At 47.6% G+C, this 18,684-nt stretch overlaps 3 protein-coding genes across 3 annotated transcripts in view; all 3 read left to right on the top strand.

Moving 5' to 3' along the window:
* Window positions 1-283: 283 nt before the first annotated feature.
* mrps9 (mitochondrial ribosomal protein S9) lies at window positions 284-9,905 on the top strand. The gene is made up of 12 exons (XM_023820039.2): window positions 284-433; window positions 977-1,159; window positions 4,087-4,149; window positions 4,238-4,268; window positions 4,470-4,549; window positions 5,583-5,668; window positions 6,172-6,247; window positions 6,465-6,633; window positions 6,755-6,863; window positions 7,314-7,483; window positions 7,975-8,604; window positions 9,637-9,905. The coding sequence occupies exons 1-11, from the start codon at window positions 308-310 to the stop codon at window positions 8,064-8,066; spliced, it is 1,185 nt and encodes a 394-aa protein (XP_023675807.2). The 5' UTR covers window positions 284-307; the 3' UTR covers window positions 8,067-8,604; window positions 9,637-9,905.
* On the top strand, window positions 9,773-13,100 carry c1h2orf49 (chromosome 1 C2orf49 homolog). The gene is made up of 4 exons (XM_023814874.2): window positions 9,773-9,905; window positions 10,444-10,601; window positions 11,666-12,002; window positions 12,191-13,100. Exons 1-4 carry the CDS (start codon window positions 9,774-9,776, stop codon window positions 12,245-12,247), a joined length of 684 nt encoding a protein of 227 aa, XP_023670642.1. The 5' UTR covers window position 9,773; the 3' UTR covers window positions 12,248-13,100.
* A 5,462-nt stretch (window positions 13,101-18,562) lies between these two features.
* The window catches only part of si:ch73-390b10.2 (Golgi pH regulator), a 108,461-nt gene continuing 108,339 nt past the window's right edge, over window positions 18,563-18,684 (top strand). The window contains exon 1 of the mRNA XM_072698397.1: window positions 18,563-18,684. The gene's annotated coding sequence lies outside the window, so the exon portion shown is untranslated.

Genomic DNA, 18,684 nt, shown 5'->3' with positions numbered 1-18,684 from the left:
CCTGTTTGCATGCGTACATGCTCCATGTCAAGCCCATATATGTACACACATACATATTGCATAGAGACAGAGATAACGTAGATAATGCCAACAAATGTCGATAAAGAAAATGTAAAAAGCAAAATATTTTACGAGTAGCCTAATTTATTAAATAGTTAATACAAGAATAAGCAAATTATTGTAATTTCACAGTTATACCCGCGAGCCTGACCAGGAAAAGCAGCTTGACGGTGGATGTAAGGATTTCACACTCTGCGGCTGTTCTGAGAAGCGCGTCTGTATCTTGGCGACTGCGCATGCGCTGCTAATGTCAAACATGGCCGCCACCGGTGGCTCCGCCATGAGGTCTTTCCTTAGCGTCTGCAGGGCTTCTGCTTTAATTACTGCGAAATCCGTGTCGGGAAATGTGCAGTCAGTCACCGCAGCGGCTCCCGTAAGTAGTTCTTATTTGTTTTTCACGCTTAGAGTGTTAATTTACCAGTTGAAGCAGGTGTATCTGTCAGCTCCGGTAGCTGCTGTTGACCTACCGGTCGTCCAGTCAGCTGTCATCTCTCGGCATGTCTGTTGATTCGCTCAATTATCAGATGTACATATATAACATGATATGGATTTATTGTCGCTTGGACTAACACATATATACTTCACCACGCTGATTTAAAATCCCTTAATTCCTCTTTGCCCATGACCTCTCTGGGACTGCTGTAGTGACTTAATGACCCTTATATCTCATCACGGAGAAGGTAAAAATGCAAGGACTCCTCGTTAAAACCCGCTTGTCTTTCTACTTAATGAGTCACTTGGCCCTCTGGGTAGGACAGGAAGATGCTGCCCTCTCAATTGCTGTAATGTGCCAACAATCCCTCCTTCACACTGTAATGTAAAAATACAGGTGTTGTGTGATGGTCCTGTCCGGCAGTCCTCTCATCTGAGAAGTACGGCATGCAGAGCTCTAACCTCGCAGCCTCAACTCCCCTAGGTGCTGCCACGTCGGGTTCACATGAGCCCAGCCTCCAGTGGCAAGCACCAATCATCTACGGGCCAGGAGAAGTTTTCTGAGGAGTACATCAAGAAACAGATAGAGGAGTTCAACATTGGAAAGAGGCATCTGGCAAACATGATGGGCGAGGATCCTGAGACCTTCACCCAGGAGGACGTGGATGTAAGAACCTCAGGCTTGTCACTGCATTACTGCCTCTCTGGTCTCTTTACAGATGTTCAATTGATTGTTCTGTAATGCAATGCAGTCGAATGGAACACAGAAATGATATTTTACCCCCCATGGAGAAATTGTCTTTTCGCTTTCCTTGCTTCCCATAATGTCCTCAGAAGGTTGCATTTTCTTATGCCAGAACAGTCAGTATATTTATCAACTTAGTTATTATACTTTACGTAGTTACTTTACTTAATTTTTGTCCACAGGAACATGGACTATTCACCTATTTTACTAGTTTAACTTAAGTTCAACATAATTGCTCCTTAAACGGCACGACCGTGGCAGGCTCCCGCATTCAGATCAGCACCCTTCCTGATAGGAATCTCTTTCTCTCTCCTGCTTGGTGCCTGTGAGTTCATGGTGTAACGTTTCACACAGGAATCACACTCTCGTTCTTCATTGTGCTCTGCGAGATTATCGCATGTTTGGTTACATGTGATGCGAGTCACGAGGCTACTGTGTGTGTATTGAGTTGCTGAAGTAAAAAGTGGGTAAAAGGCAGATTGAATTTGATTTAAACATAGATACATAATCAATCAAATGTCAGCACAGGTCAAAACTGTTAAAATACTGCAATGTGAACATTTATGGAAAGAGAGTTAAATTTGTAAAGTGTATTTGAAGTCTGGATAAATAGATCCATCTATTGCAGTAATTATTCACCAAATTCATCTTTCTAGAGACTAAAAACAGGTGTGTGACTGAGGAGCAGGAGGGATCACTGCTAAAATGTCTGGATTTGGGGTTTTGCTGAAAGTGGGGCGTGTCTGAGCCTCGGTTGGGAGCACGTGTGCCCTGGACCCCAGACTCAGGTGCAGCTCTTCCTGCGTGTTCGGCAGAGAGGCCGTCTAGCAGGTGCCGGCTAGCGCGTGCATTACGGTGCATTAGCGTCGCTGCACGCCCACGGGTTCGCCGGCTTTAAACGCCGCGTCTGTAATTACGCGGCAGAGCCGCCCGTAATTGATTCGCCCTGCCGTTTTGTTTTTGATTTTTTTTCCCATTCCTGATGCCTCCCTCGCCGCTAATGAATGAAGCCGTTAGGACAGGCGTGCATAAGCCAAACTGACGGCAGACACCCGGACACCAGATGCATCGTGGGAGAGGGGTCATGGGTCCCACGCAGGCACCTGCGTGCCGTCGGTTATCTCCGGAAAGATCAGTGGAGTTGACAAACGTGTGAAGCTGCTGATGGCGCTTAACAGCTGGGGGGATGGAAGGGGGGGGGGGCGTTTGCTTAATGAAGGACTGGAACATGACCTGCACCCCACTTTTTTACCTGGGGGATAGCAAATCCACCTGCGCTGCTGGGACACGAGAGTCCACCACGGCCGGGAAGCATTTCCGCCCCATTCTGGCCACGGTGGACTGGGAAACTCGGGGTGGGGGGGGGGGGGGGGGGAGAGACATGGAGTCCTGTTCCTGTTGCTTGGGACAGACAACAGAACTTGTCTCGTTTATTTTGGATCCTTGCCCCTGTCCATTGGTTTGAGACTATGGAGGTGTTCTACAAAGCAGAATTTCCCAGTTAGCCGGATAACTTAAGCCGAACTTGAAAACTGTCCAACAGGAGGAACGTGACATTCCTATTGGACAGTCCTGACATTTGGCTTAAGATATCTGGTTAATAGAAAAATCCTGCTTTTGTGGAATACCTCTCCATATCGGTGCCCTTGCTTACATGTAAAACTGCACTTATCTGGTTCCCAACTGGTATCCCAGCATTCCCTGGGGGGAGGGTTAGAGACCATTATGAGGCTTAGAATTAGGGCCCCCTCCCACTCATAGTAAGAGAGTGTGCCATTAGCCCTAAGCTGGATGTCTTCAAAGCGTCGATCATCTGCAATTTTAACCCAAAGAACATTTAAACGTTCCTGTCCTGTCCCCCCCTGCTCTGACGGGCCTGCCATTGTCACTTTTGTGTTTTTTGGCAAAGAATGGTAGTGGGGGGGGGGGGGGGACAGCAGTGACAAGTCAGCCAAACCCCAGGGACTCCAGCTGACACCAGCGCCTGACCCCCCCGCGGTGAGTCGGAATGCTGGCCTCTCTTCGGGCCACGTCGATGTGTCCAGGAAGCAGTCAGATCGCCACTGACAAGGACGTCACTCTCGCTCCCTGGGGGGTGGGGTGGGGGGGGGGGTGCCATATTGTGTCCTGGGGCAGGAACAGGTGCTGCCATCATCTGCTGAGACGTTCTGCCTCTCCTTTCATCCCCCCTTCCTGTCTGGCCCCTTCTCTCTCTGATTTCCTCCGCTGTTGACAGTGTGAAAACCCCACGCCCTGCTCTCCCCTTCAGCATCTGCTCCCCCTCTAATTGAAAAATGGAGAAAATCAAAGCAGAGAAAAGTTCAAGCCCCCCCCCCCCCCATTGTGGTGATGAAGCTGACAGACTTCACGAGACACATTTCCGGGGTGGGACGCGGCTTCCTGAAGCATGGGCCGCATTCAGCTGATCTGTGGCCTGGATCAGAAGCTTCCACTCGGTTCCGCTCGGTGGTCCTTATGGCCCCGGTGAGAGCGGGGTGGGGGGGGGGTGGGGGTGTCCAAGCGATGCTAACGTGCTAACTCGCAGCTGGGCACCGATGGGGCGGCTGAGCTTCCGCCATTGAACAAGGCAGTAGCTCTGACTGGTTTGCTGCTTAGCCTGCTGGGCCAGATGGGCGGCGGCGCTGATCGCAGTGCGGACGCTTCATCAGGGAAGGTCAGCGGTCGGGATGCTTTGGGAGGATGAGAAATGACCTGTGAGGCTTTTAGGTTGGGTGGGGGCAGGCCTGGGTTCCAGATCTGCTGGGTTTTTCACACTTATAAGCCTTTTAGCTTGAATGGGGGCGTAAGGCGGCGATTCCGGGCGTGACTCTCGTCTCTGTCTCTTACAGCGCAGCATCGCCTACCTTTTCCCTTCCGGACTGTTCGACAGGAAAGCCCGACCCGTCATGAAGGTAAGCGGGGAAGCCGAGCCCCCACCTCGCCGTACGGCAGAATGGATGACGGCGGTGAGCTAATGGGCCTTTTCCCATCTATCCACAGCACCCGGACGAAATATTTCCCAGGCAGAGAGGTACGGCGTTAAGGCGTGTCTGTTTTGGACATTTGGTTAGTTACGTGCCTGGGGGGGTTCAATTACCAGCCCAGCTGCCCATAATCTGCCCCGCTACACTTAGTCTGTGCTTATCCTATGCAGGGTAATCACTGAATTAAATGCTGTTTTCTGACAAGTTTAAAATTTGCGTGTGTTTTTTATGTTTTATTTTTGTCCCAGCTGTTCAGTGGAGTGAAGATGGGCGCCCCCTCCACTTCCTCTTCTACACGGGGAAGACGTCATATTACTCCTTGGTGCATGTGAGTATTGGGTGACTATGGCGCCGCCTGGTGGGGGCCAGTGAGGGGCAAATGGGCAAACAGGCTGGTGTTCGGTGTGGCACTGAAGTGTATCGCATGAGGATAAGTGAAGATGCCAGATCTGAGCTGATTCAGAGGCGTGATCTGACCCAGACGCGGGAGCTAAGGACCCGAGGTTCTGTTCTGCCTCAAACCGGTGACGGTCACTGGGCCGGGGTGATCTGAACAGGAGGGAGGCTGTAGCTCTGTCGTCCTGTTTTGGTGGGAGGTGCCCCCCCCCAGCAGACATGTATTATGGCCGCCGATGAATCTTCCTCTGGTTCCTGAAGTGGGTGCTTTGTGTGGGGGGGGGGGGGGATGACTGTCCAACACTGGGATTCTTTTCTGGCAGAAGTGGCTGTTTGACTGGATTCAGAGGCGTCTGAATGTTCAGAGAAAATGTGTAATTCACCCCCCCCTCCATTTTCCTTTTTTTTTCTTTTTCCTGGGTGCGATGGAAATTTGTTTTTTTTTTTTCTTCCCCGTGTGATGCTCGCTTTCTCTGGCGGCCAGCGGAGGATGAGATGCACTCTGTCGTGGAGGAATTAAAGTGAACATCTGCGGAGTAGCCGGGGTGGGGGTGGGTGGGGGGGGGGGCGGATGGGGCATGCGGAGACCGCGGCCGTCAGCGCAGAAGTGGCGGCTTCCCGCTTATGCCCGGGGGCAGTGTGGGCGCCACACCAGCTCAGACACTGGCGAGCGTCGCCACTCATATCCGCCCGGCTGGCCGTGCGCCGGGGAGGGGCCGTAACGACCCTCCCCAACTCCGCCTGAGTCTCCTGAATTATCCAATACACCCCACCTATCATGACAGAATAATGACTTATAGTGACGCCCCCTAGCGTGACAGACAGGCCTGTGGATCAATGGGCATAACAGGAAGCGGTAAGGTCCAGCCGATGGGGGCGTGGCCTCTGTATATGATACAGGGTCAGGTGACTGGGCCTGTGGGGGTTCATTTACATCAGCCATAACCCTACTGTCCCACCCCCAGGACATCTATGGGAAGATGCTGGCTTTGGAGAAGCATGAGGATCGCATGAGGAGCAAAGGTCTCCTGTCCCAGGAGACCAAGAAGCTGTGAGTGTCACACATGCAGACAGTATTGCGGCTGGTTTATACTCGATGCTCGCAGCGTGTTCACTCACGCATTATGGCTGCCGCGCATGTCCTGCATTCGTCACGTTTGCTGTAGGTGCACCTATGAGTGGAACTAACGTTCCGCGTACGCGAGACGCAGTACCGCCGGAAATCCTGGGGGGCAGTATGGTCACCTTGTTTATATGTGGAACACTTACTATTAAAGTGGCATTCGATTCAAATATCCATAAGATATGGATATTTCAATAAATAGTGTTAAAGTATTTGTGACTTATACTGTATTTTAGCAGCAAGACGGCAATAAATAGTCAATAAAAGTGCTAAAGTGCAAACAGCAGTGGCAGCATGACAGAATGTGAGCAGTGAATAACAAATCAAACTGTATCCCAAACTGTATCCCTCCTCTCCTCTGTCTCCCTCCTCTCCTCGGTCTCCATCCTCTCCGTCACCCTCCCTCGTGTCTCCCATCTCTGTCCTCTCAGCTCTCTGGGTGGCAGCAGATGGCTGGTGAAAGAGGAATTAGAAGAGCAGCTGGTGGAAGTCATGTCTGATCAGGATGTAAGGAGATTTTTTTTTCCACATTAGTTATCAAATGTATACAATGTTTATATTGCGCTGTAACTGTAACCTTAAGTAACTGTGGCAGAAATGCCCAGAATCAGGGCTTTCTGTAGTATCTGCTGCAGTTCATAACTCGCCCACTAGAGCGCGCTCATATTAATGTCTGTTTGTGTGTGTTTACACTAAGTCCCAGTTTCTCTCCCTGCTCCGCCAGTATTCCCGCTTCCTCCAGCTGATGGAGAAGCTGGTGTCGATGGCCTACAGCCCCATGGAGGAGGAGTTTGTCCTCCGCTTCCGCAGGCAGCTGGAGATCCAGTCCCGCAGGCAGCAAGTCCCGCCCCTGCAGCTGGACGAGAGGGGCGTGGCCTTCAGCACAGGAGAAGGTGATGTCAGAAGGCGAGCCCCGGTCCCTCAGAGCCCGCCACGGCTCCCACCCCTCCGGAGTCACCCGCTACGGCTCTGGTTCCTCTTCTCTCCTCAGCTCTCTTCCTTTGGCTCCCTCAGGGAGGAGAAAGACAGCCACAGCCACGGCAGTGCTGCGGGACAGTGGCTCCGGCAAGATCACTGTCAACGGGATCGACTACACACAGTACTTTCCTGTTCTGCAGGACCGGTGTGTGTTTAATCTCTCAGTTCCTGCACAGCAGCACTGCACACATCTGGCGCCGGCTGCTTGGAAGGGCTATAGGCACCTTAACTGATACGATACGGCCACCTACTGGACGATTTGAGTATCGCAGTCGCTGTGAATGTCTGGAATACTTGTCATACTGAAGACAGATCTCAGCAGCCTGGGTTAAACGTGGCTTGCGGGACATTTGATAGTACAGAACTGAATGGATTCAAGCTGAATTTACCTCATTTACTGCAATTTTCCTATAGCTGAGTGAATGCAGTATAGATGGTACTGTGGAGGTTTAAAGCATAGACTGCTAATGTACCCTTGAGAAAAGTACTTCAGCAGGAACCCTTTCAGTAAACCATCCAGCTGAGTAAATAGATACAACGCTGACTGGATGAAAATGCCAGCTAACAACTAAAAGTAAGTGTAACCCCCCCACAGGGAGCAGCTGATGTTTCCTCTGCATTTCCTGGATCGGTTGGGGCGACATGACATAGAAGGCAGCGTGACTGGCAGTGGGCGTTCTGCCCAGGCGGGGGCACTGCGACTGGCTATCGCTCAAGCTCTTTTGAGCTACTCGTCTGAGAGCGAGATGGAGGCCATGAGGCAGGGTGAGAGGGAGACACACGCACAGAGACACACGCACAGAGACACACGCACAGAGACACACGCACAGAGACACACGCACAGAGACACACAGACACACACACAGAGACACACACACACAGACACACACAAAGTCCACGTATCCATATCTTTATGGGGACTCTCCATTCATGTCTATGGGCATAACCCTAAACCCAACAATGACAATGAACCCTAACCCAGCACTGACTTAACAATACTTAACAAACAATGCACAAGACTTTTGGCATTTATAGTTTCTGGGTTCCAGTCATGTTTTTAAAATATGGTCCCCACAATGTCAAAACAAAAGGTTTCTATTTCATTGTGAGGAAATCTGGTCCTCACAATGTAATAGTTAAGTACAGGAAATCTGTCGTGTTGACTGCACACGGCATGTGGCGCAGTTACGAAGATATTTCTGTGCTTCCATCCTCCTCATCAACCTTGACCTTCTCTCACTCTCTTTCCAAACCAGCTGGTCTGCTGACCCCTGACCCCAGGGTCAAAGAGCGCAAAAAACCAGGCCAGGCCAAGGCCCGGAAGAAATTCACCTGGAAGAAGCGATAGTGTCGGCATCGGCCCGGGACCCAGAGTCTCGTCCTGTGACACAGATTACCTTCAACTGTATGGTCACGTTTCGTTGGAATCCCCAACATCTCAGAAACTGTCCCTACAGCGCAGTGGACTACAGAGATTCTGCAACTTTGTTGGCCTATTTTGTGAACCTGTCATGTAACAAAAATATAATTGCTGCTGTAATGTTTAAATAAAGGCTCCCTGGAATAAAAAAAAAAAATCATTTGGATCAATTGTAACTTAATCTGCTTCTCTCCCTCTTCAAAGGGTAGTGAAATAGCAGTTCTGAAGTTTCGCCACACGGGGGCAGTGACTGATTTAAATTTTTATTTTTTATTACAACGCATTGCAACCCACCTGCTGTAACAGTATAATTATTACAAATGAAGGCTAGTGTAAGCGATCTACTTACAGTGAAGCACATTCCTTTGACTGATTTGTTGCCATTGTAGAACTCTGAACAGTTTGTCGTGGAAATTTGGCAGGATGCAAACCATTGATGTGAATAAGGAGCCCACGTGGGCAGAGGGTAGGTGCGTTCTAGTGTGTAAATACACGACTGCTGTGTTTACTGACATTTTACTAAGCCGTGCGCTGAATTCTGGCTGTGATTCAACTTTTCTTAAATGCAGAATGTACCAGAAACTGTTGCCTACTGATCCCACGTTCGTTCTTCATTATATAATCTATCATAACGGCTATTTCATGCCCTTATATTTGTTCATGATTTCTACTTGAGTAGTAACTGTAGGGTGACCAGATAATCCATGTCAGGGAGGACACTTTGAGCTACTTCAGGTTTTACAAACTACTTTCAAATTGAAAGGCTCCTGTGCTCGGCTAATTAGTTCAGCTCTTCTTGTGCTTTGACTGGTTTATTTCCTTGACTGAAAGACTCATCCAGCTGTTTCACATTAACATTAGTGACACATGCATGATTATAGGAGACTGACCAATCAGCACACAGCAAGAACTCAGTGCTCAAGTGAAATCCAGGTCCGTTTAATTGAAATGGTAATTTACAATTCCTGTCCTAGCTCAGAGTGTCCTCCCTGACATGGATTATCTGGTCACCCTAAGTAACTGAGTTACTAAGTTACTTGTGCGCTTCAAGTAAAGTGCTATCAATGCATTTCAATTTGCAAATTCAACCGTTTTTCGCCGCATTGTGAGCGATCCTTTGGCTACCGTTAGGTGATTTATCAGAGACAGCCGTGCAATGAAACTCTTGAGTGTGATCATGATACAAGAAATGCAGCCAAAAGGGTCTCACCTGCAGATGAATGGGGCGGAGCCATTGTATTTATGACGCAATCTCAAGCTTAATATTTTAAATATATTGTTAGTTCCAAAACGGGCAAACGGACAGGACATGGATTTAATCATTTAAGCAAGGATTTCATTAGACTTCGGGGCTCTTTGGAGATGCATAACAACCAGATTGTATAAAGTATTCCTTTCTAACAGGGACTGGCTCTATTTGTATTTATTTTCATTTATTTTTACTGAGCATTGTACAGTGTCTTTTTTTCTGGGTTTTCCCTCGTTTAATCTGTTCCAGATGGAAGAGTCCCTCCTACTGGCCAATCATAACCAGCAGTAATTTCCTATCCTAATTAAAACCAAACCCGATTCAAAGGTTAAGAAGCACCTTGCAGGGACACGTGATCGGCCGCAAGGGCTGCTGGGATCGCTGAGATGAAAATGGCGAAATGCGCAGCCGGGCGCGGAGGAGAAGATAGGGCTGCAGCAGAGGATATCTCCGAGCTACAGATGCTGTTGCACCCCGAACTTCTGTCTCAGGACTTCATCCAGTTGATGTTACAGGAGGTCAGAGGCTCGATTGCAGATTTAGCGGGGCGAAGGCGAACTATCTAACGGGCTAAGGACAGCTGGGCTTGTTTCGGAGGCCGTGTTTACTGCTGGCCAAGGCGACCTTTCGCTCACGGGGGTGTGTGTGGCTGAGCAAACCGGGACGACACGACACTTAGCAGCCCGTTAGCCTGATGTTCAGGCTGTAATGACGGTCTCCCAACAAATCCATAGCACTGCGATACGCGGCTATTTATTACAACTGATACCTAAATCTGCCTGAAGTCTGAGCTAATTAATATGTGACGTTCACGCTAACGGGATTGTGGGTAGATGTGTTCAGCACAAGCGTAATGTGACCTGGGGTGAGTCTTCATGTGTACTTGACCGTACTTGTGTTCTCGTGTACACGTTTGACGTCATCTTCCATTGCCGAAGACCAGATCCAATTCTAAGGACACAAGTACAGAGGGCGGTAAAAATCCCCGGGTGTCGTTCTTGCCCCGCGGGAGCAATGAGTGTGGCAACAAGTAATGTTACTCTTCTTGTCTTACAGAAAAATATACAGGTTGGGGACGATGTGAAGACTGACCGGGACCGACTGACGGAGCTCTTCATGCAGCACATCACCCCAAAGCCGCAGAGGAAGCTGCCCCACAGCCGCTGGGGAAGCAGGGTGGAGAGGAGGAGCCTCACAGGGTCACATGCAAACAGGTACCCAAACTCGACCAACCAGAACCACCCATTGGCTTATTGCATTCTTGTTTGCTGGTGACTCTGCAGACGGAATCTAAAGCTGCCCAGTGCTGATACTGTGTTGGTATTAATCGGTCTGTGTGCTATCTGGGGGTGGGGGCACTCAGCCTGTGCTGCTGTTTGACTCAGCTGAGATCTTTATTAATGAGCTTGACTTGGGCTGAATGACTCGCATCATGTTAAAAGCATCGCAGAGTTTAGGATTTGGTGCTCGTGTCAGGACCAGGAGTGAGATGCTCTACACGGGGGCAGCATATTGAAAGAAATTCAGATATCATGTTGTGATTCTTAATTTTTTATTTTTATATTATAGATATTGCAATATCGATGAAGTTCACAAAAAAGTTAAATGTACCCAAAATAAAATATACCCAAACTGAATTTGTTCACCAATATAGTCCATGAAATAAGTTGATGTTGCCCTAAGTTGTCGACAAATCGCTGGCCTTTAATCTTTATCGTATCTTTGGAACACAAAATATTTCCATTCCATGGAAGCCGATTGTCTCTTAGCTTACGTTCTCTTGTTCACTTTTTTTCCTCTTCACTCATTTGTGTTAAATTCCTTGCAAATGCACACACCGTTTGTGAGTCCAACAGCAAGGATGAGGATGATTTAGATAGGCTAGGAGAGTGCATGCAGAGTTCTTGTACATGGGCAAAATCATCATTACACTTGCAAAGTTTTATTTCCTATGAGTAAAAATGTTTCAGCAGGGCTTGATGATCTCCGTTTAGAACCCCCACAAACACACATACGCACTTGACAAATTCTATGACGTACTTTTCAGAACACCGCAACTGTATTGTAAAATAACATTTTTAAAATACCATAGAACGTGGTATAATGTTTTGATGGTATGAAAAAATACTGCAGACGCCTAACTTCTGAACCCGGCTGACTGTTGCGGTCCTTGTGATGTGATAATTGCATATGTGTATTATGCATTGTCGATGTTAATATGGCACATTAGCTAACCCTACAGGTTCTGAGGTTTCTGATCCCTGCTTTGTCCTGACAGCTCTCTCTCCTCCAATGAGAGTGGCGCCCGGAAGAGGCAGCTGATCGTGTTCGATGGCAGCCCCACCAGAACGGGCGCCATCAAACTGAAGAAGCCGGAAGTGACTCCAGGTTCCGGCTCGATGGATCGTCTGAAGCCCCCTCCGTCCGGAAACTTTGCAAACCCTATCCGCAAGCTCTCCAGCCCCCCTGCCAACCGCTGCAGTCCCAACATCACCATCAGCTCCCCCAGTCCGACACTTACGAGCCCCTTAGGGAAGGAGACCGCAAAGTCACAACCCTCCCCAACTGTTAAGTTAAAACGGCTGGCGACCAGCGAGGGAGACTCCGACAGCTTGGTGCGTACATGAATTGGTATACTGCCCCCTAGTGGCACTCCGTGTATCTCTCTGGTGATAATTTTTTTTTCCAACAAAATGTGATTTTCCAATTGTGACTGACTGATACAGCTGCATGCACCCTCCTAATCTGATCTTGTGTTATGGTGTTGTATCACTTTCTCGTTGCGATTCCTCCCGTCCCATAGGGGGAGCTGAAGTCCCCAGAAATGAAAAAGAAGATTCAGCCCATAACGTGGCCATGAGTCTGCGCTCCTGCAGCAGGGGACGTAGAAGCAGACACGGGGTGGGGGGGCAGTCCAGGGCTTCTGGCTGTATGACGATCTCTGACTCTGGATCATCTGCACTGCTGCCGTCTGCGCATCACCCCAACGTTCAAGTGCCCTTAGAGTCCAGAAGATCAGCCGTCTCTTCCAGGAAATGAAGTACACACTACGCTACGTCCTATTGACCCCCAAGTTATATGTTCCATTTTATAATATCAGGAGTCACTTTTGTATGTTTTTTTTTTTTAACTTATTAAACCATAGTTTTCTCCTTCTGAGGCATTTAAATGGCTCTGTAATATTAGAGTCTAGCCAGGAACTGTAATGGAGGGTATGAGTTGCTGTAGGAGTAGCTATTTCCATGGAAACAGTGTTCCCCTTCTGGGCCGCCTCATGCTTCTGCTGTGGTCCATGCCCCCCCCCCCACCGTTCTGTTTCACATGCTTTGTAACGCTAAGGCTTTGGAGTGGATTGAGCGCTTGAAGAATTGAGTGCTGCTTCAACTGCTGTACGGACTTATGCTGTGACACAAACGGCAACTAGCTGTGACTCCTGGACGTCCCAGAAAAGCGAGCAGCTGCTGTGATGTCTTGTGTGGAGCAGGGGATTGGGGGGAAACTGTAGAAAATACAGCAATAGGTCATGTCTATTTCCAGAGTTTTAGGGAAATGATTGACTACATTTATAAAGCTTTTACTGGTTTACTTTTGGTCATAGGCATGTGGTTGGTGTGTTTCGGAGCTGTACCATATTTGTATTGGAGAGCTGGAAATACTCGCTGTATGATTGCGGGTCTGAGAAAATCCAATAAAAAGATGACTGTCTGTCTCTACCTGCTGCTGGGTCTGAATGAGATTAGAGCAGAAATGGAAGCTGAGGATTTATTTGTATTCAGTCCAGCTAAGAAGTCTGCAGAGAGATGGAAATGCACGTCGCGCCGGCTGTTTGGCTAATTTCCTGCGCTGTGAGGGTGGGGCAGAGTGATTAGCTGTTACGTAATTGGCCGTTATGTAATTTCTGTGTAATATTTATGAGTTTGTGAAATCTCAGAGAAAGACATAAACATGACGTAAATGTTCTAGCATCTGCGCTGTAGCTGTGAAATAAGGCAGGGGTGGATCCCTAACTGGCTGGCCTGCATGGGGAAGCAGGTTCTGCTGAGGCGGTTCCAGAGCGACCCGGGTGCTCCTCACCACAGTCGGGATGCAGGATGTCACCCCAGCATGTGAGGATGCTGTGCCCTGCCAGTGACACTGCGCGGTGCATGCAGCCTAAACAGTGGTTGTGCCAGTGACACTGCGCGGTGCATGCAGCCTAAACAGTGGTTGTGCCAGTGACACTGCGCGGTGCATGCAGCCTAAACAGTGGTTGTGCCAGTGACACTGCACTGTGCATGCAGCCTAAACAGTGGTTGTGCCACTGGCGCTGCCCAGAGGAGATGTACTTACTGCCCCCTCGCCCTGCAGGGGTGACTGATCTGGAGTCACATTGTGTCATCCCCATTTAACCATTAACTGCTACTTAATTTAATAGCTGCTTCCATATATGTTTGCAGCTTAGGCTGCTGTTGGATGGTCACCAGGTAAAGTGGCACCTGATTGCATTCCTAAGACCACAGTTATTCCTGCCCGTTTGTGTCAGGTTACTGTGATAAGAAGCACTTTTAACTGTAGGGACAGACCAAACCTAAAAGCCCCTTAACTGGGAGTTTTTGGTTCCTCTTCCCTGTTGTCATCTGGCTTTTCTTTTGGTTCTTTTTCATTTCTTTCAGTCCTTTTTCTTCCCCTTTCCCTGTTTCTGTATTATTCTGTCTTGATGTTCTTATGTACCACAACACACCCATGAGAAGGGCCTTAGGGTAACTCTGTTATGAAAGGCGCTATATAAAAATAAATTTAACTCCACCCAACACAACTGAGGGTCCCAAGTTTCCAGCCAATATCTATGAAATAATGCTGATAGGTTTCAGTTTTGGACAGTCACCTTCTGTTGTATCAATCATATGCAAATACTATATTTCACCTTGGAAACCTACAGATGGTCCATGTTTTTGCTCCCTGCTAGACGGTTCACATTTTGGGAGGGAGCAAAAATGTGGACTGTCTGTGGGCCCCTGAGGGCCGGGTAGGGAAACACTGCTGTATTGGACCAGATCATTAAGAAATGCATGGAGGGGAGTGTACCGCTAATAGGTTTGGTGCAGGTGATGCATTTCTTGGCATACAGAAGCAGCTGAGGCAGTAGGGAGTGTCATCGCGGGAGGTGAACCGTTGGCTGGACAGCTCCTGTTCACAGCCGGTGCACAGGAAGCAGACTTTATGCCATGGCTGGTCGTGGTACGTCACGCCGCCAGCAGTGATTACCTGCAGGGGGCGATGGAGAGTTTCTGGTACACCTGCTGATGAGTGACGCGATGGCTGCCCCTTCACAGATTTTCACTGAACTAAATAATACGACATTTCTCTGGCTTCAGACCCTGGTCTGTTTCCCACTGTTGACCTTTCATGATCCCTCTAAGCAGCTGCTCACATACCGGCTTTGGCTGCTGCATTAAGTGTTATGATCTGTGATGCTATGATACTCTAATCCTGCAAAACTGCACACGCTCTGGGTCTGGCTGCCACTGAGGCATCATGTGAGCTCATTTTACACAGAGTTGTAGCTCAAGTCTTCAACAACTCACTCATTAGGGATGCTGACTTCAGGGAGGCAGATGAGGGGCATCCAGGAGGGCGGGGATGCTGACCAATGATTGGCTGGTTGACGGAAATACTGTGTGTGTATATATGTATGTATATGGTGCTGAGGTATCACCCACTAGTCCTAATGGAGCAGTGTGAGGTTTTTCTGGTGGCTGGAGTGTCAATCCTGCCACCAACCCAAAGTTATTCCATGTAAGTTGGAGGACCTGCTTGCAGGGCTGGATGTAGATTAACATCATACCCAGGACGAAGCAATTGCAGGTTAAGGGCCTTGCTCAAGGGCCCATGGAACCTTCCAGTTGCTAGTACAGATCCCAAGCTTCAGAGCCACCACTCCGTCCCATAGGTTGGCGGGGTGGGCAAAATCTGTTGACCAGAGCTAGATGGTGGTAGAACTTCTTGCCGGCTACTTTCATCACTGCTGAATGGCGTAAAGACAGATTTCCGGGACATTGCGAATGATTTGCAGGAGACGGGATGTCTGAAATACATTTTCGGTTTCTCTGTTGAACCACACCTGATCTCAGGCAGATAGTACCTCTTCAGGTAGGATGGAAAACCTGCTGGATGCTGACACTCCGGGATCAGGGCTGCCTACCCCTGGTCTAGTGTGATGTTAAAGTCATTGTAGACACTATATAATGACAAGTTGACCAGGTCCTAAGGCAGTAACGCAATTTCAAACCAAAACACTCCTACCACCATGCTTCACAGTGGCTATGAGGTTCTTTCCTCACATGCTGTTTTTTTTCCAGAGGCTCCTTCTTGGCTGACCTCACAGATAGGCCACCTTTCCCTGTCAGTCTCCTGCACATCCACACGGACTGGTAATCCCTTGATGACTCCTTTGGGCTTTTTGAGACATCATGATGCATGTTGTGCTCTTGGGCTGAATCTGAAGAACTGTATGGTGCTCTTGGTTTGCTTTGGGACATGCTTTGTGCCCTTTCTTGAACAGAGAGCACCATCTAGTGGAGTCAAAAAATACAGCAAATGGTTCATGAAGCATCATTGTCTATCACTAGTACTACACACCTAACTAGCTATGACAGGACAAAACCATAAAAAGATGCCATCTAATAATCACCGATTTGCACCTAATTTGGTGCATCTGATTCTAATTTGTAGGCTTAACGTGGCAATAAATGTAGGGGTGTACTAACTGTTTTCTTAAAGAAATTAGAAACTTTGGTTATTTTAACATTATTATATGTAAATTTCAAACATAACTTTTTTCAATTTTATCATATTTCTCTATTGGTGTTGTTGAAATGAAGAGCTAAATACATGTCTGTCCAAAAATGTTCAAAAACAAAAAAATGATGGGGTGTACTTACTTTTTCACATGGCTATGAGTCATACACAGACTGGCACAGGAAATTTGTAGAGAACCTGAATGTCTTTAAGTGTCACTGTGAAAATGTCACAAGATGACATGTTTTTACTCAGCACATCAGTCTGTTCCAGCCTGTTATAATTTGGAAGCTGTGATTGTATTGTTGAATACTGGTCTGCGTCATCCTTTTTATGACATTCGTGCACTTTTCTACTTTGATTCAAAAGAATGTTTATAGCAAAAAAAATGCCAAGTGATAATATAAATACAATGAACAGAAACATATTTGCAGAATGAATGTGTCACAGTCATCTCAAAGACCTCAGAAAGTTGATACGCAGTCAAACTGGTATAAAACTGGTATAGGAACCCCTGACGAATTTTCCATCAGCCTTCCCAGCAGGATCAGTGAAGGTTTCTGGCAGTTGAAACCAACGAGAAGAAAATCGATATTCCCAAAAACAACAGAGATCAGATAATCTGCCCCAAAAACCTCAATAAAACGGTTCAATGGGGGCTTGAGGTTTCAACTGGGATTTCCACCAGGAGAAAAAAATTATCTTCCTCTGGGTGTACAGCACCAAGTAGCGGTCCAAAGGTGAGCACATCACGTATGTACAATGAGATAAAGGGGGTTGGGGGGGCATTTCATATAAAAGAAATCATACTTTTCTACATAGAAACTAATTTTGGGTCATACCGGAATCCCACACAAGTTTTGACCTGGGTGCAACTTGGTCACGTCTTCCTTATATTTCATGACTGGTTTCAATTTACATTTCTGTCAATAACTACAACAAACGTTATCATATAGTCCATGTAAATACACGGCACGAACAACAGAGGGCAGAGTTGCATCATAGTTTTACTCTGGCTAAAGCAATAACCCTCTAACGAGTTCTGAGGGACCGCTGCTTAGAAGCAACAAAATGATAAATCTATTACTTTTTAAGCTTTCTCAATGACACATCTCCGAAGGAATTCAGACATGTGAATCAAATCACGGCAAGAATTCAGCAATCACGGTTGACTAAGTCATATTTAAGTCATTAATTCATCGACTGAAGGATTAAGTCAGCCGACCAGTGGTCCAAACTGGAGATCTTTCAGACACCCCCCCCCCTCCCCCCCAAGGTTATCACGCAGCATGCTGTCAATGTAATAATGTAACAACAGCAGTTAATCACATTCCATGGAAATTCTGCTTTGGTTCATTTCAGCGCATTTGATATTCAAACCTGCAAACCATAGGCTACTCAACCAGATAAATAAATTTGCAAAAAATAATAAATAGATTTACAATAAATTATTATTATACATTAATATGACTAACACAAGTTTCATTTTTTCAAATATAACCACAATATAGTCCAATTTTATTGAACTTAACATGTTCGAATAGCATTTTCATTTGACCAGTAGGGGGTGCAATTGTTCCCCTGCACCCCGTAGGATTCATCTGTGCTGCAAACCCATGCAATGCCTTCATTGTGTAATTTCCATAGGATTTACATAGTAGGGGTGGCGTGGCGGCTCAGTGGTTAGGGTCGCTCCTGCAGTGCAAAGACATGCAGTTATAATAAGTGACAGTAGTGAATGGCTATGTTTGTGAGTGTATGACGGACTGCCAGCAGGTTCCGGCTGTACCCCTGTGTTGCCCGGGACAGGCTCCAGACTCCCAAGGCTTTCTAACGAGGTTAGAAGATGAATGGCCAGATAAAACAGCTTAGTCCTGGTAGAGCGAGACGTCTGTGAGATTTTGTACAGCAGGAAAAATGTGTCTGTTGGACACTGTGTCTGGTTTCCAATTGGTTTAGCTGGATCCTTCCACAGGTTGAATCAATCTGTTTATTGCGTTTGTGTTAATGGGTCAGTGTCCTGAGATGGACTAAAGTCCAGTTCAGGACATTCGTCCCATGCGTGCGAGCAGAGATCTGATTCACGTTTTATTAAAATTCACAGAAAAGGCGATGTGTACCTATGGACACAGAGTGCAATGTTAGCCGTTGTATCAAACGAGCGTCTTTTTTCCCCATCTGAAAGCATACTATTTAATTCAAGTGTTTAATTAAAGTATGTGTAAGTTTAAGGATAATCCCCAGGTCCGGGACAAAATTACTTTAACCGGCCCCCATGACGCGCAACCCCTCCCACCTTGGCCCTCCCCTGCTCCCCATCCCCCGGGCTTGACCCCCAAAGACGGCGGTCCTGCCATTAAGCCGTAGTAAACTAATTTTTCTTTCACAGATTGATGAAATTTGTCTTGGCCGTGCCGCCTCCTTCTCCGGCTCCGGCTCCCCGACACGGTCCCTCTAGCTCGGCCCTGACGTCACCGAGCTGGGGGCATGGAGGAGAGGGGAGACCGCCGTGGAGTTACG

The sequence above is a fragment of the Paramormyrops kingsleyae genome, chromosome 1, assembly GCF_048594095.1.
Source record: "Paramormyrops kingsleyae isolate MSU_618 chromosome 1, PKINGS_0.4, whole genome shotgun sequence".
NCBI lineage: Eukaryota > Metazoa > Chordata > Actinopteri > Osteoglossiformes > Mormyridae > Paramormyrops > Paramormyrops kingsleyae.
Note: the sequence above shows the minus strand (reverse complement) of the source record. Positions and strands in the feature narration are given on the sequence as shown.